The sequence below is a fragment of the Macaca mulatta genome, chromosome 2 (genome assembly GCF_049350105.2).
Source record: "Macaca mulatta isolate MMU2019108-1 chromosome 2, T2T-MMU8v2.0, whole genome shotgun sequence".
NCBI lineage: Eukaryota > Metazoa > Chordata > Mammalia > Primates > Cercopithecidae > Macaca > Macaca mulatta.
Genome location: NC_133407.1, coordinates 109,047,313 through 109,065,123, shown reverse-complemented (window position 1 = coordinate 109,065,123; position 17,811 = coordinate 109,047,313). Strand labels below are relative to the sequence as shown.

General features: G+C 37.3%; 1 protein-coding gene across 3 annotated transcripts in view; it reads right to left on the bottom strand.

Moving 5' to 3' along the window:
* The window catches only part of SACM1L (SAC1 like phosphatidylinositide phosphatase), a 56,170-nt gene that overhangs the window by 28,999 nt on the left and 9,360 nt on the right, over positions 1-17,811 (bottom strand). For 2 of the 3 annotated variants that reach the window (NM_001194852.4, NM_001357303.2), the window contains 6 exon segments: positions 2,125-2,158; positions 3,003-3,062; positions 6,587-6,736; positions 9,597-9,724; positions 11,283-11,357; positions 13,365-13,462. In NM_001194852.4, coding sequence (NP_001181781.3) covers positions 2,125-2,158; positions 3,003-3,062; positions 6,587-6,736; positions 9,597-9,724; positions 11,283-11,357; positions 13,365-13,462 — 545 coding nt within the window. 3 annotated transcript variants of the gene reach the window in all.

The following is a 17,811-nucleotide window of genomic DNA, read 5'->3' as shown; positions in this document are numbered from 1 at the left end:
TACAGGCACATGCCACCATGCCTAATTTTAAAAACTTTTTTGTAGAGACACGGTCTCACTATGTTCTCCAGGCTGGTCTTGAATGCTTCAGCCTCCCAAGGCACTGAGATTACGGACATGAGCCACTATGCCTGGCCCCACTACATTTAAAGTAAAAGCTACAGTTCTTCCCATGGCTTATAAGGCCCTGAGTCATTTGGGCTGAGCTAATTCTCTGAACACAGCTCCCGCCTCTCTCTGTCCACTCTCTATTCCAGTCATGTTCCTGTCTTGGGGTCATTTTACTTATTAATGTCTCTGTATGTGTGTGAAACATATGAGTTTACTTCTAGTCAACAAACCACACTAAAGAAAAGCTCATTTAAAGCTTTCAATTTAAAGGCAAATGGGTAAGCTGTTTCTAAAATTGCCTAGAAAAAAAGGTTCTATAATCTCACTTGTTTGTCCATTCACAATCTCATTTTGAAAAAACAAAAAACAAAAAACACCATAGTTGGCCCAAATCATTTAAGGCATTAAATAAGAATAAACACTTTTTTTTTTTTTTTTTTGCGAGACAGAGTCTTGCTCTGTTGCCCAGGCTGGAGTGCAGTGGTGAGATCTCGGCTCACTGCAATCTCTGCCTCCTGGGTTCAAGTGATACTCCTGCCTCGGCCTCCCAAGTAGCTGGGAGTACAGGCATGAGCCACTGCGTCCAGCCGAATAAACACATTTATTCTTATTTCGTCCTTAGGAGAACATGGAAAGCTCGGGGTGGGGGTTTGGGGAAGCAAAAATAAATGAGGTTTTATCCCAAAATTTTCTAATTTTTATTCCCCTGTAACTGTGGAACATGTTTCCTCCATAACTTTTTGGGTTTTAAGTATAACAAGCGTAAGTTTAGTGAAATTATATTAACATAATGAATAAATAAATAATAGACTTGTACTGATAAGCTTCTTACATGTGCTTGATAGAAAGATGTCATCACCATTTTCTGCAGGGCACAACCCTGATTACAGTCATGTATCACTTAATAGGGGTACATTCTGAGAAATGCATCGTCAGACAATCCCATACATTATAGAGGGTACTTACACAAATCCAGATGGCACAGCCTACTGCACACCTAGGCTACATGGTATATAGCCCATCGCTCCTTAGCTACAAACCTGTATAGCATGTTACTGTACTAAATACTGTAGGCAGTTGTTAACACAATGGTATTTGTGTATCTCAACATATCTAAACATAGAAAAGATACAGTAAAAATATGGTATTATAATCTTGTAGGACCACTACCATATACGTGGTCTGTTGCTGACTGAAATGTCAGTATGTGGCACGTAACTGGATAGGCACTCATCGGCATATACTGTGCTTATCTATCCTTTAAGAGCCAGCGCACTTGGCTGCTTTATTTTTATTATGATGTCTATGATACAGATTTGTTTTTAATATGAACCTACCATTAGATAATCAATACTCATTTTGTATCTGTACTCTGATTTTACCCCTAGGCAATATTCTTTGTACTCTACCTATTTTAATGTATCTGTCACTATTTCAAATGACAAATAAAATTTTTAACGGTAATTCTCCTCTCCAAGTTGTTACCCACACTAGTGTCTGACTTACACTTTTTTTGACCCTGTCACCTGGGCTGGAGTGCAGTGGTGCCATCATAGCTCACTGCAGCCTCAAACTCCTGGACTCCAGTCATCCTCCCACCTCAGCCTCCTGAGTAACTGGGACCAGAGGTGCAAGCCACCATTCCCGGCCTAAGTCTAACTTTTCAAATTATGTACTAAGGAAAGTTTTCAACAGCCAGGTCCAAACTACTTATGTGTAATTTACTGATAAAAGATAACATCAAATAAAGGCAAAATACAGTATATATATTCCTTCTCTTTAAACAACCAGCCCCAGAACTCTTGAACACAGAGAGAGTCGTATAGTCTGAAAAGTTCATTCTAAACAAAAAACCCAACATGGCAATGAGTTTGATTTTCTTATCAACAGCAAGTTCTATTAATTCTGAAATACTCTCCTTATGGAGTATTTGAGACTATCTCTAAATCTGCCTTATAATAAAATTTAAATAAAGGCATCTAGAAACTAAAGAGTAATATCATGTAAGGATACAGCCATGTAACACTGGAAGGGCAAACCGATGAACCTGAAATGAAAATACATATTTAGAACAAATACACTTTAAAAATAAATAAGTATTATATAAAAATATGTACACACGGGGAGGTAATATACAAACATAACAAGGTAGTAAACTTACGGGTAATATAATTTTTAAAAAATTTCTCTAATGTAACATTAAGTATGCATTACAATCATTTGAGCTTGAATATTCACAGATTTTGGAATACTAACAAAGCTACATGAAGTTACAGAATGTTTACCTCCTTTTCAGTCTTTGCCTACAACAACTTCACTCCTCCAGGGAAAAGATATCCCATGCTAATTGTTTGCAGCTCAAACTACTTTTCCAAAAAAAGCATAGCAAATGACAAGAAATAAAGTAATTAGACACATCTATTTACCTAGATTCAGTAATATATCATGTTTCCCTAGCTGGGCCTCCCTGTTTACACCTCGTATGTGCAGACAAAGGACAGAAGAAGATGGTGCCTGCGCATGTCTCTCCTGGGTGACTGAAGGGAGTCTCATCCCCAAAGGAAGACAAAAACAAAGCTCTCCCCTTGGCCAGGGAACCTGGCTCTGGCCCCTCATTTCTTCATTATCCATGTACCAAGACCCACTGTATCTCTCTTAGACAAAGCAATGTATTTTTACTTAAGGCTTCTATAGAAGATCAGAGTAAAATAATTAGGCTTCTTCAACCTAGAATGATGTGCCAGGGTAGACCTGATCCAAGTTTGTAAGTTATAAAGTTAAATTAGAATTGTTTCTCAAAATTCTTGGTGATTAGGAAGTCACTTTATAACATGCATTGAATTAAAGCTTGGACTGCAACAATTAAGCATATTTTATTTAGTGTACATTACCTCTGGCTGTGCAGAAAGTTCTCTTAGAAGATGACCATTCCATACAAACCGCTGATCTGCCTGAGAGAAGTTTTAAAATTTAATAAAATATCTCCTGCCAAGCTTACTTTCTACAGAAAGAAAACGACACCAATCAATGTCTCTGTCTGATGGTAGAAGCAGGTTTCTTTGACAGGTCTCAAACAAAATACATCTCCCCCTCAAATCTGTACCTCCTGTGTACATTCCTGTCTCATTGTCTCAGGCCAGACAGAAACTTGGGAGGAGTCTTAGGGTATTTCTTTCCCTTACATTTAATTTTCAAGTACTAAATCTTCTTCAAAATCCATCTTTTTTACATTTCTACTTCCACTATCCTTGACCAACATTTGACTCCAGCCTAACTACTAACACAGCTTCCCTTGCCTCCAGTTTAGGCATTAGTCCTCCCCACCCATTTTTCCACAATACTGCCAGCAGGAGTTCTCTAACAGGTCCTGTCTCCTATCTGCTCAAAATTCTTCAACGACTCTGTCATCTAAAGAACCAAATCTCTGCATGGCCTAATCAGTCCTAGGATCTGGCAGTCCCTAATTAACTCTCTGATCTCATCTCTGGCCACTCTGACTTTCATAAATACAGAAGAAGCTCCCTCAACAATCTATATTTAATGGACCCTACTTAGGGACAGGCGTGGTGGCTCATGCCTGTAATCCCAGCACTCTGAGAGGCCAAGGCAGGTGAATCACTTGAGACTTAGGAGTTCAAGACCGGCCTAGCCAACATGGTAAAACCCTTTCTCTACTAAAAATACAAAAATTAGTCAGATGTGTTGGCACATGTCTGTAGTCCCAGTTACTGGGGGAGGTTAAGGCACAAGAATCACTTGAACCTGGGAGGTGGAGGCTGCAATGAGCCAAAATTGTACCACTGCACTCCAGGCTAGGTGACACAGCAAGACTCTTGTCTCAAAAAAGAAAAAACAAACAAAATAATTGACTCTACTCAGTAGAGTAATCAATTCTATTTATGAAGCATACCAAATGAACCACCCACACCCCCAACTCTAAAAGTCACAGGGAATGGCTTTTGCACTTGGCCACAACCAGCTGAATCACACTTCCTGAGATTCAAATGTGTGTTCCCGAGTGGTCTGTGCCGGTCATACTTATTATTTCATTACATAGTTTAACTAAATATTTTATAAACCAATAAAATAAGACTAAAACCAGACTGCTGTTTCTATAAAGTTAAATGATTTGGAATATAACTTGGTAAGAGGCAAGTTGCTAAAACAAAACTGCTGCTGAATTCAGAGTGGGAGTGGCAACTAAAAATATATAAAAGAACATAGTAAAAATGTACAGGATTCTGCACAAAGATTTCTCTGTAAGTGTCAAGTCTTTAAAGTGGCCCAAATGAGAAAGCCTTACGGATGTAATTTACACAGGGAAGACAATTCAGAATAAAGGAACCAAAAACAAAGAAAATCCTACGGCTGTACATAAAAACATTGACCAATGTAAAACTTTGTGTTTTAAGTTAAAATATTTAGGGTATATATGTTCCATTTATCACTTTTATGATTCCCAAGTTAAAAAAACATTAACTTTCTTTTTTTAGACAGTCTCGCTGTTGCCTTGGCTGGAGTGCAGTGGTGTGATGACAGCTCACTGCGGCCTCTATCTCAAGCGATCCTCCCACCTCAGCCTCCTGAGTAGCAGGGATTACAGGTGTGTGCCGCCACACCTGTTTAATTTTTAAATTTTTTGTAGAGATGTGGTCTCCCTATGTTGCCCAGATTGGTCCTGAACTCCTGGACTCAAACTATCCTCCTGCCTCAGCTGTCTAAAGTGTTGGGATTACAGGCATGAACCACCACACTTGGCTGACTTTCTGATTAGCTGACAAAATATTCCCAACTCATCCAACAGATGAGATGGCTTTTGCTTCAGCTTAGCCTCTGCCACCACCTCTGCGTGGAACCCTCCCTGGCCCACTGTCACCTGACCAACAAATCTTCATCAAGTCTCAGCTCAAAAGTTATCTTTCTGTGTAAAGTTACTGTCCTCTGTAGATACCTTTCTTTATACAGTTGTCCCTGACAACCCCAGGCAAAGACCCTCATTCCTTCAGGATCCCACTTCACTTTGGTACATATCTCCATTATAGCAACCATTCTTTGACTACCACTTCCCTGGCGGTCTGTAGGCTCCCACAAGACAGGGTCCACAGCTTCATTCTGGGTCCCCAGGGGCTAGTATAGTGCCTGGTACATGGCTGATGTTGTAGAGATGTTTCACAAACAAATGGAGAATGTAGCAACTGCTTTTAAAAGCAAGTCTCTTTGTAGTTAAAAGCCAAGTTTCTTGAATGCTTAGCCTGCATCTAAACTTCCATCTAAGGCTACATACAATTTTACTAAATTAGAGTGTAAAATCTTACCCAAAAAAGCCAGTCAACTAAAATATTAATTTAGGTTGAACTATAAGAAATAACCATTTTTATTGATTAAAAATGGGCAGTTACTGACAACTTCACATTGTCCAACCTAATAGGTAACATAGAAGGACCTTTTAAATTCTGTCTTCTCATTAAACACATCTAAGATGTGTCAAAAAAATTAAGGCAGCAATTATCCAGGTTCCTGAACAAAAGAAACTTTAAGTTGAGATCATCTGAAACCTAATTTTAAAGATACATTCACTGTATATTTAAAAAAAAAAAAAAAAAAAAAAAAAGCAGATTGGGCAGGCACGGTGGCTCACCCCTGTAATCCCAGCACTTTGGGAGGATGAGGTGGGTGAATCACTTGCGGCCAGGAGTTCGAGACCAGCCTGGGCAACATGGCGAAACCCCATCTCTATTAAAAATCCTAAAAATTATCCAAGCGTGTTAGCACACGCCTGTAATTCCAGCTACTTATGAGGCTGAGACACAAGAATCACTTGAACCCAGGAGGCAGAGGTTGTAGTGAGCTGAGATCGCACCACTGCACTCCAGCCTAGGTGACAGAGTGAGACTCTGTCTCAAAGAAAAAAAAAAAAGCAAAATAAAAAAAAACTTTAAAAGGACATTTTCCAAATTCTTAGTGACTTTTGTTACATTTTTAGTTATAAAAATTATAAATAACCATCACTACAGAAGTATCAACTATTAGCATATGAATTTTATAAGCCTAATTACACTGCTAATGTAATTGCTGCACTACCGAACAGAGTTGAGAGTTAAGAAATTACAAATGAATGCAATGCTAGTTTGAAGATTTTACATGTGAGAGTTAGCACTTGGTAGCCTTGTAATAGTTATGCAAAATACAAATTCTGAAAGATTTTCCTCTAATAACTCACTTGTGTGTTTATACAAAGATTTCTGAATATCTACACCAGTGGTTCTCAATTCTGGCTGTATCCATACACAGATTCAAGGACTCTCACGCTGGGATTGTGATGTATATTTAAAATAGGGTATATTTTCAAAGCCTCATACATGTTTCTAACATATAGCCAGGACTGAGAAAAATCAATATAAATTTTTATGCATGAAACAGAGACACGTCTGTTTTTAAAATACTAAAAATAAAAATAACTGAAGATCAAGCTTACCCTTTCCAAAAGACTCATTTCTTGGAATTCTGGACTAGTGTTGGATAGCCGCTGCAAAGTATGGGTCAAATCATATGTTGTTGAAAAGTAAAATCCATCCACATTCAAGACATGGTTTAGCATCGCTAGGAAGGTTTTATTATCTTGTAACTGTAAACAAAGAAAAATCAGTACAGCTCATACTTGAAAAGGAATCTGTCAGCATGAGAAAAGAATACAAATTAAATCCTGTTAAGTCCAGTCTCATTAAAGACTACTGGCACAAGGACTGAGCCAGTAAGGGGGATGCTCGCCATTTCCCTGGGACGTAGGACAGTTCCTGACATACAGAAGATACTCAGTAAACACTGTAGGGTACTATTAGAGAACTTGATTAGGTAGGACTTCTCCCCTTTGTATCCTTTACAAACTTTATTCTAAAGGGCAGAAGAGTGGTTTTAACAAAACATCACCTTTGGTTATGATCTACTGTGTGCCAGTTATTTTCCTAAGACTCTCTTTAATCTTCACAACAGCCCTGCTAAGTTAGCATAGCTATCTTCATTTGACAAATAAAACACATACATTTATGAGGGGCCCAATAATGCAAATAACAAGATACTAACATAATCCTCATTCTCAAGAAACGTTCCCTGGTTTGGGATGGATGAGAAGTAAAATGGAATTCTTTTTCTTTAAAACAAAGATTAAAAAGTCCAGTAAAAGCAATATTTATCTTTATTCTTGGAAAACCATTTTAACTAGCTTTCCCAATGAATACCAAGATTGACATTTGGTTTTATCCTTGTTTTAAAAAGCAACTGTTAATGTTTAGTAACGTTTAACCATTACTAAATGATTAACTTGTTAATCTACATGTTACTAATCTACATATACAAAATTTTTTATTTGTGCTCAGACATGTTTTCAAAATTAGCTACAGAGCTTGACAACAAAGAATAACAATCAAGAAGAAACTGTCTAAGTAAATATGACTGGTCTATTAAATAAATACCGCCATTTTTATTTTTTTAAAATATGCCTAGTAGAGAATGAATATATTGATATATCTTTCTCAATATATATATATAAAATAAAAAAATTCTAAAGTATAAAAAGCATAATCTTGTAGTTTTACTTAGGCAGCGCTATAATTTTATTTTTTAAAATATTTATCCTAAGTTATATGTTTTAATACATTTTCTTCTAGAAACAAACATTCTTATAAATTGTGTGTAAAAATATAACGTAAAATTTTTAAATAGCAAACACATAACTAAAATTACATTAAGAAAACAATCACTCTCAATAGGTATATATCTCTAAACAATGTTGACTTTAAAAAGTAAGAGTCAAAGAATCAGAACAGGGCAATGCCATTCATGAGCAAAAACAGATCCTGTTTAAACATGAATACAGGCAGTCTTTACTTTGTAAAGTGGGACTGTAAAAATTACCATGTGATTTTAATCTTAATAATCTTAAGCTATCTTAACAGTCAACTGTAAAAACTATGATTGTTTCATGACCTTTAAAAATTTTTTTTGTCAAAACATTAAAAACTCTATTGTAAGTTATATTTACTTATATAGTTATAAGTTGTAGACATTAACTTGTAAGTTATATATATAGCAAATTATTATAAGTATAAAGAAATGAATAAATTATAAAATATTTATTTAGCACACTGTAAAACATTAGAAACACCGAGAATAAAAAATATTTTATTTCTTTGTACAAAAACTTATCAAGAGACTTGAACAGTGCTTGCCTTCTTCTTGTCATATAAATTAAGATACAGAATATCTCTTCTATCCCTGGTGAACGGCCACACACCTTCCTAAGTCTAAACCAACTTCTGAGATTTTATCCTTTGCACTTTCAACGTTGGGAAATATCTCCAAGGTTTCCTTTAATGGGAAGTCTGTTGCAGGCGTCACTTCCTCCGAGATACTGTCATCCTTTTCGTCACAGCCACTCCATCATTAACGTCGGTCAGTTCGCCTGCACTAGAACCTCTGGCTGCATACCTACAGTCCCTTGAATGGTGATAGTGTCAGTATGACCACGGTCAGCTACTTCTTCTATGCTCCATTTATGTTCAATTTCAATTTCTCTTCCAGAGTTGTTGTTTTTTGTCTTTTGCACCTTCATCTTTGGTGGGTTAATTCTTCAGTTAATAAACTGTAGTAACTGAAATTTAAGCCATGTTGCTTGGGGATTGGTGTTAACTAAACCATGGTTACTGAAATCTGTGCATATAGGAATAGTGCAAAAGGAAAATTGCCTGAAAGAATATATACACATTTCATAAACACACATACACACTTACATTCACATGTGGTAAAAATAGAGAAAACCTCTCTGGGAAAGAAGAGAATGAGTTAAGAGGAGTAGAACTTCAAAGGTATTTGTAATTTATTTCTTTACAAAGAGGATATGAAGTTAAATCTGGTGTTGAGTACATGTGCATTTCTATTTTCCCTTTTCTCTCCATATGACATTTCACAATTTAAGAATTGAATCAGCCGGGCACGGTGGCTCCCGCCTGTAATCCCAGTACTTTGGGAGGCCGAGGCAGGCGGATCACGAGGTCAGGCGATCAAGACCATCCTGGCTAACAAGGTGAAACCCCATCTCTACTAAAAACACAAAAATTAGTCGGGTGTGGTGGCGGGCGCCTGTAGTCCCAGCTACTCGGGAGGCTGAGGCAGGAGAATGGCGTGAACCCAGGAGGCAGAGCTTGCAGTAAGCCGAGATTGCGCCACCCTGCACTCCAGCCTAGGCTACAGAGCAAGACTCCGTCTCAAAAAAAAAAAAAAAGAATCTTAAAAAAACAAACAAACAAACAAGAGCAACAAATGATTTTAAAAATATTTATTATGCCTAGGTAGAAAAGTAGGTAGAGTGACCTTACTCTATAGGTTGTTAAAATAATTACAGCATCTATTCCACAACACCCTCACCCTCCTCTACCCAGCCCATGCTACTTCTTTGGGCTCTGCAATTAGTAACAATTTCCAGTTCTTACCTGAATATCAGTTAAGTGCAACATTGTCTTCTTATAAGAAAGGACATCAAAATCTGTTGCTTTCCAGATTACATGATTGAAAAATTCACCTACTTTTGTCTTTTTGGTAATGACTATAAGATAATTACCTGCAAAAAGCAAGCCAAACACACATAATTATAAAAACAGTAACTATAAAGGTAGAAATAGGAGTCCTTATTATTTAACTTTAAAGGATAGTAGAATGAGACTATATTGTGCCACTCAGATAAAAGGCCCATTTTTAAAGCAACCTTACAATTTATGAATAGAAAGGCCAGCATATTATTTAGAACAATTCTTACTGAAAGGTCACGTTTTTCTCAAAAAAGATAAAAGCAAAAGCTTTTCATAAACAAAGGATTTGTCTTAGTAAACAGAAAGTAGAGACAGAAAATACTTCTTTTTCTCTCTTTCATCAACCCCAAGGGATACAGGCCTCTGCTAATCATTTCCTAGCAGGCAGCTCAAAGCATCAGGTCACAAGATCTGACACTAAAGGGCAATGTCCCTTCCACACCACTCCTATGTCCTTCATGTCACTCTAAATGGTAGAGAAATGTGCTGGGGCAGTATACCTAACTGGCTGCTGCAATATTACAAGGATGAGTGGTCAGGAATCAAGGAGTCATCACAACATCATGCACAATACACCAATCCTGACCTTGCCACCTCCTCACCCCACAAATATATAAAACACAGTAACCCTTTCCTACTGAATTAATTCTTCAGGTCTGTTCAACACTCTACCCACAAGTGCCCTCTCTGGAAGTTTTCCCATGTACATGTCTCTCCTGGAACTTGTCACACTGTACTGCAGTAGTTTACTACTTACACGCCTCTCTCACTAGACTGTGAACTGCAGGGCAAAATGGACTTTCATCCTTTATAACTCAGCATCTAGCATGGTGCCTGAAACAACAGGAACTTCAAACAAGCTCAATGAAATTAAATCTAAACAAAAATCACCCTCTTAACAATTTAGAACCAAGTAACATTTGCTAACATACACTATGTCCTATTAGTACAGGACTGAAGGTGTAGAATACCCTGGTCCACTGATGCATTAAAAATTTTATTTACAGGCTGGGCATGGTGGCTCACGCCTGTAATCCCAGCACTTTGGGAGGTCGAGGCGGGTGGATCAACCCGAGGTCAGGAGTTCAAGACCAGCCTGACCAACATGCTGGAACACCGTCTCTACTAAAAATACAAAAAATCAGCTGGGTGTGGTGGCAGGCATCTGTAATCCCAACTACTAAAGAGGCTGAGGCAGGGGAATTGCTTGAACCCGGGAGATGGAGGTTGCAGCGAGCCGAGATTGTGCCACTGCACTCCAGCCTGGGCGACAAGAGTAAAACTCCATCTTAAAAAAAAAAAAAAGTTTTTACATACCCCATTTGCAAAAACAATCTAGTTAAGGATTTCAACTCTAACTGAAACACAACGAAATACAAAACTTTTTTTAAATACCAGAACCTCATGCTGATAAATTTTACCATTTGGGGAGTATTTCTTTTAAAAATTAATGACAAATACTTAACCAAGAGATTTACTGCTTAAAGCATGATACAAAGTATTACTTCATCGTATACTCACTCTAATATTATCAATTTAACTACCTTGTTTAATTACCTTCTGTGTCCATCTTAACTTACTTTCTCTTACCTGCCACCAGATGGATTGTGCCCAGTATACCAAATATCGGTCTTGTGACAGCTGAAGGAGGAACATCTTTCTTGACTTTAAAAGAAACGAAAGAAAGAAAAATCACATACAAAAAGCTCACCAACACAAACAGAAATTTAGTTTGATTTCAACAGTTACTTTGACTAAATCAATTTGCATGATTTGTTCTAAGAAAAGTAACATTTCTTAACTTAAATGCACTACTGATAGAGCTGTAAGTTATGTAAACTGGAGTGTAACAGCAATAAAACTGTGATAACTCCTAGAATGTATGTTAGGTTTTTTCATGGAAGAAAAAATAGTCCCATTAGAAATGCCACGGTCTTTCTTTTGTGAAAAGAAAGTCTTTTCAATGGTGAAAAGAAACTGGCTAAGAAACTGTCAGCAAGTCAGTCCCTCATCAGCACTGACTTTGCGTGGAAGTATTTTATCATGTGTCTTACAGATGACTGTTTGGAATCATCATCTTTACATTCAAACTATTCATGACCTTTAGCTTTTCAGTCTATTCAAATGGGTCTGCAGTCTCTACCTACAAATAAAATGTTACTGAAAGATCAAGAATAATGGAAAATACACCCACATTAAAGCTCTTGTAAGACACTAGGTTGTATCAACGCAGTATAAAGATTAGTATAATTTAAACTTTAGGAGAAGTGTACTAACACTGGTTAAAACCAATCAGTGATCTTGAGAGATACCAAGCCACCAAGCAACAGACAAATAGGAAATGTCAAATTATCAAACTAAAACAGAGCTCTAATTCCATTTGATCAAAGACAAACTTTATATAGTACCTACCAGAATTACCACATAATCAAAAAAACAGAAATTTTATAGCCATACTTTTCTTACATCCCATTATCTCACGTAATATATTTTCATATTTTGCTTCACCCACTCAAAGGCTATTTACTGAATGCCTACTCTATGGTTATTCAAATATTATACTTTAAGAAAAAAATAAATATAGAACTCTGGAGGTGAATTAGAATCTTTCAACAAACAAAATATGAAATTCCAAATATGTTATCACTTGGTACATTAATTTGCCACCAAAATTATTTTGTATTTATCTACTCAGAAGTCAGGGTGTTCCACAAAAGTGAAAAAAAGAGTTTGCTTTTCACATCCCAGAAAAGCAAAACCAAAGTATAACTGGATAGGTAGATAAAACTCAGAAACATAATTTGCCTAAGAACACCTACAAGTTTTAGTCAGTGATGGATATTTTATTTTTCATTTATTAAATTTCCTCATAGTCATGAAAGTTTTCAAAACAAAAACAAAAGCAGCTGTTAAAATTCCATACTCTTAAAGCTGAAACAACTTTTTCACTCTCAAATATCTTAAATCTTACAGCTAGAAAGAAGCTTAGCTATCTAAGCCAATCCTGTTAAAATACAGCTAAGAGAAAAAATAAATAAATATTATGTTTTTAAATCCTTACAGACAATAAAATGCTACCTAAAATTTTCAAGATCATTTCTCCTTTTCACAAAAAAGGAGATAGCATAAAACTGATGCACAAAAATTACAGGCTGGGCCGGGCGCGGTGGCTCAAGCCTGTAATCCCAGCACTTTGGGAGGCCGAGGCGGGCGGATCACAAGGTCAGGAGATCGAGACCACAGTGAAACCCCATCTCTACTAAAAATACAAAAAATTAGCCGGGCGCGGTGGCGGGCGCCTGTAGTCCTAGCTACTCAGGAGGCTGAGGCAGGAGAATGGCGGGAACCCGGGAGGCGGAGCTTGCAGTGAGCCGAGATCGTGCCACTGCACTCCAGCCTGGGCAACAGCGTGAGACTCCGTCTCAAAAAAAAAAAAAAAAAAAAAAAAAAAATTACAGGCTGCTGCAAAAGTAATTGCGGTTTTTACCATTACTTTTCATGTAAAGTAATGGGTATACCATTACATTCAAATGAGGTAGCAAGAATAAAAATTTTAGTAAGAATGCACTCAGAGATCCACACACTGACGCACCTCTGAGTGATGTTTTTTAACTATTGTAATTTATGTATGAAATCTTTCTCCCTAAACTTCTAAATCTGGCTGTAAAATACCTGCAAGGGTAACCTCTGTGGACACACGGTCAATGGTAAGTACGTCATCTGCTCCATCATCACAAGCTTCCACATAAAATTTTTCAGGTGTCATATGCCTAAGAAGAAATGTAAAACATAACTAAACCAAATGAAACGAAGACTTCTAAAAAACTTATTATAACAATTACAGAGTATAAATTTGACATCATTTTCCCAGCTTCTAAATGGATGAAGCTGTTAAGTTTGCTGTTCTTATGAGTTCACTGCAATTCTTCTCACTTGTATATTTGATGCTGACAAGGTTTTGATTTTCTATGAAACTATCAATTAAATGTATACAAAAAATATCATAATCAAATCTAGTTTATTATATTCAACAGGGTACAGAAGGCAATGTAGCATAATAGGAACAGAGCCTACAGAACCAGACTACCAGTAGTCTGACCTCAGGCAAGTTACTCATTCTCTCTGATCCTCTTATTCCCTTTCTGTAAAATAACGATAATACCAGATTCATCACGCAGTAATGTGTGAATTAAATGAGCTAATCTCTGGTAAGTACTTTGAACATTTGATGCGTAGTAAGCAAGAGGTATTAGCTAAAAATAATAAGAAATGCATTTTAAATAAAATATTTCCAGGAAATTTTAAAAAACAAATTAACATTCAGGTGGGGTTTTTTTTAGAAACCCATATATATGTTCCTGAAAAAAACTTCTCATTCTGCAAAATAAAAAATAAAGAAGGTAGAAATACGGTTGAGAGAGACTACTTAAAATTTATGCAACTTTGTAATTAGAGTCTAACAAAAATAACAGTTGGTTTCTCAAGAAACAACTTAAATAGTTCAGGCAAGCAACTCAGCATGGTGAGGGATTGACTCAGGATATACAAAATATTAACAGAATAAAGTAAAGCTGCGTTTTAGTTTGCAGGCACTAAAACGATGCAGACTGAAGTAGAACTCCAAGCCACTGACTGAGACTGTTGTTTTAAGGTAGGCACAGGAGAAGATACAACTTTTCAGAAGCTGAGCAAGGCTAGGGAGGCAGGCTGAGTCCAAGAACTATTTCTTTTTCCAGAAACTAATCTTTATTGTTCACAAACCAGACTTAAAAGAATTTCTATCTGTTCTATCTGTGCAGCAGCCAACCTGAGGGTTTTTTCCTTTCCTTTTTAATTCTACTCCCACTTACCTATGAAAAATCTCATTCAAACCCACACAACCATCATGGACATCATTTTCTATTTACCAATTGTGTATAAGCTATTTGGCATTATAGAAAAATGTCCTGTAGCAAAACAAACTCTTATTGACTGTTTTTTACTGTAAGTTCTCTGAAAATAATCAATCCTTAATTATCCAAATAAAACTTACAACCTTCTATGGTTCATCTGTAACTAACTAAATATTAGGTTAGTTTCCTTCATTGGGGGGGATATGCTAAGTGAAGGAAAATCAGTACAATGAAGAAAGCAAATCTGCTTCAAATACAGCAATCTTCAATTTAACCTGAATACAACAGTTCATTCCTTTTATTACTGAATAGCATTCCATTGTATAGATACATCATAATTTGTTGATCCATTCATTTGTTGATGGCTATTTGGTAACTTTGGTTTTGGGTTACTATGAATAAAGAAAAGGTTCTAGGAACATTCTTGTATAAAAGTCTTAAGGCAGATGTTCATTTCTCTTAACTCCCTAGAAGTGGAACAGCTGGATCATATGGCACATATATGTTTAACTTGTGCAGGAAGGGAGAAAAGCGAGGGATTACAGGCATGAGGAAACGTCTCAGGGTGACGGATACGTTCACTATTGTAATACTGGCAATGGTTTCATGGGTGTAAAAATGTCAAAATTTATCAAACTGTACACTTTCCTTTTCCATGTGTGTAGTTTATTGTATGTCAACTAAACTTCAATAAAGCTATAAAAAGAAAACAAAGTGAGAGGTCCTAAAACCAAAGAAATATAAAGAACTTCCAGACATCTAGTCTTAAGCCTTTTTTAAAAAATCCACTATTTCAGTCCATATCTACAGAAGATGTTTTATGGAAGCACAAGTTGCATTCCAAGTGTAAGTCATTAACATTTACCAAAAGGCTACCTCGTGCTAAGCATTATGCAAGCAAGCACTAGGGGCTATGCGGCAGGTGATGAATATATTCCAGGAAAAGCTGAGCCAGGAATTTTAGTGGTTTGTTTGGGGACTGACTGATGGTAGGCACAGAATTGGGATTCAAACTAGTTTTGTAAAAGTCTAAAGGCTGTAAATTTTTTTTTCCACCATACTGTATTACTAGGATTTGAAGACATCAGCCTTTGGTATGCTGGCACAGATACACTGTTGTGTTCAAAATTGACCCTGGTTAGTAAAAAACAAAAACCTAAATGTTTTGAAAACCCTGGTTTAATAAATTTAAAGACTTTCCATTTAAAATAATTTTTTTTTTTTTTTTGAGACGGAGTCTCACGCTGTTGCCCAGGCTGGAGTGCAGTGGCGCGATCTCGGCTCACTGCAAGCTCCACCTCCTGGGTTCACGCCATTCTCCTGCCTCAGCCTCCTGAGTAGCTAGGACTACAGGCGCCCGCCACCGCGCCCGGCTAATTTTTTGTATTTTTAGTAGAGACGGGGTTTCACTGTGGTCTCGATCTCCTGACCTTGTGATCCGCCCGCCTCGGCCTCCCAAAGTGCTGGGATTACAGGCTTGAGCCACCGCGCCCGGCCTAAAATAATTTTTTAAAAGTTTTGTCACCTCGAGACCCAAACACTAAGGTATCTAAAATTTCATTTGAGGAAAGGATTTCATTCCTTGCTGCCATTCTCAGTCTTCTCTTCATTAAAAAGAGATAGAGGCTGGGCGCAGTGGCTCACATCTGTAATCCCACCACTTTGGGAGGCCCAGGCAGGTGGATCATTTAAGGTCAGGAGTTCAAGACCAGCCTGGCCAACATGGTGAAACCTCATCTCTAGTAAAAATACAAAAATTAGCTGGCCGTGGTGGTGCATGCCTGTAGTCCCAGCTACTGGCGAGGCTGAGGCATGAGAATCGCTTAAGCCGAGGAGGCAGAGGTTGCAGTGAGCCGAGATCGCACCACTACACTCCAGCCTGGGCAACAGAGTGAGACTCTGCCTCAAAAAAGTAAAATACAATAAAAAGAGATAGAACTGATAAGTGAGGGTGGATGATAGAACTCACATAATATGCTCAGCACTAAGAGGGGACTCCATGAAATACAGGCATTATTAATATTTTACTAAATGGTTTCACACCACTGAGTTTTCATATTGTTTTTTTACACTTCCGTCGTCTTTAGTGTCTTGACAAAGCCATCACCACTGCTCCTATTTGGCTGCTTTACTTTTACATCTAGGACAAACTAACAAGTTTCAGAAAAGGTCTCAGGAAAGTGACAGTTTTGACCACAGAGTAAAGTCCATGGGCTTTATTACATACATTTTCTTCATAATACTCAGAAGTCTACGTCTTTTAAGTTCACAGCTGTATTGTGGGGGAAAGAGTTGCCATAATTTATTTCTCCAGATAAAGGGTGTGTTACCTCTTCAATAACTAATGCTATTTTTAACATAAAAAGATTATTATTCACCAAGCTCAGAAATAATATTCCTCCACTTTTTTATATTAGGCATAAAACACGAAGCTTGCATCTAAATAAACAGTCAACAGAGAAATGCATATTGCTTGCCCTCAATAGCTCACCCTTCCTACACTCTGACCACCTGTATTTACATAAATGCATTTAAACTCTCCTCACCTGTAAGACCTTTAAAATGAAAATTATTTGGACAAAAATCAATGAACTGAAAAGTCACACTTGTTTCCACATACAAGTTTGGAAGTATAACTTAATAGGCACATTTCAGTCAGCAATAAGGTATTTATTATAAAATCAGCTGTTTATAAGAGCACAAAAGTCAAACGCACACACAGAAAAAAACTATCTCCATTATAAGCAATTAAAAGTTTTTCTCGGCCGGGCGTGGTGGCTCACGCCTGTAATCCCAGCGCTTTAGTAGGTGGAGGTGGGCAGATCATTTGAGGTGAGGGGTTTGAGACCAGCCTGGCCGACACGGTGAAACCCTGTCTCTACTAAAAATATAAAAATTAGTCAGGCGTGGTGGCGCACGCCTGTAATCCCCACTAAGGCTAAGGCAGGAGAATTGCTTGAACCTGGGAGATAGAGGCGACAGTGAGCCAAGATCATGCCATCGCACCCCAGCCTGGGCGACAGAGTGAGACTCCATCTCAAAAAAACGTCAAGCAAATAAAAAGCAGCAAGGCATTTTTTAATTCTAGGAAAAACAAAACATTTTTATAAAGAAATATAATTACGATATACCATGAGGCTTAATTTGAACAACAGCTACATAAACCACAGTCCAGCCTAATATGAGCATTTTTATAGATATGGAGTAAAATACCAGAAGTTGCTTAA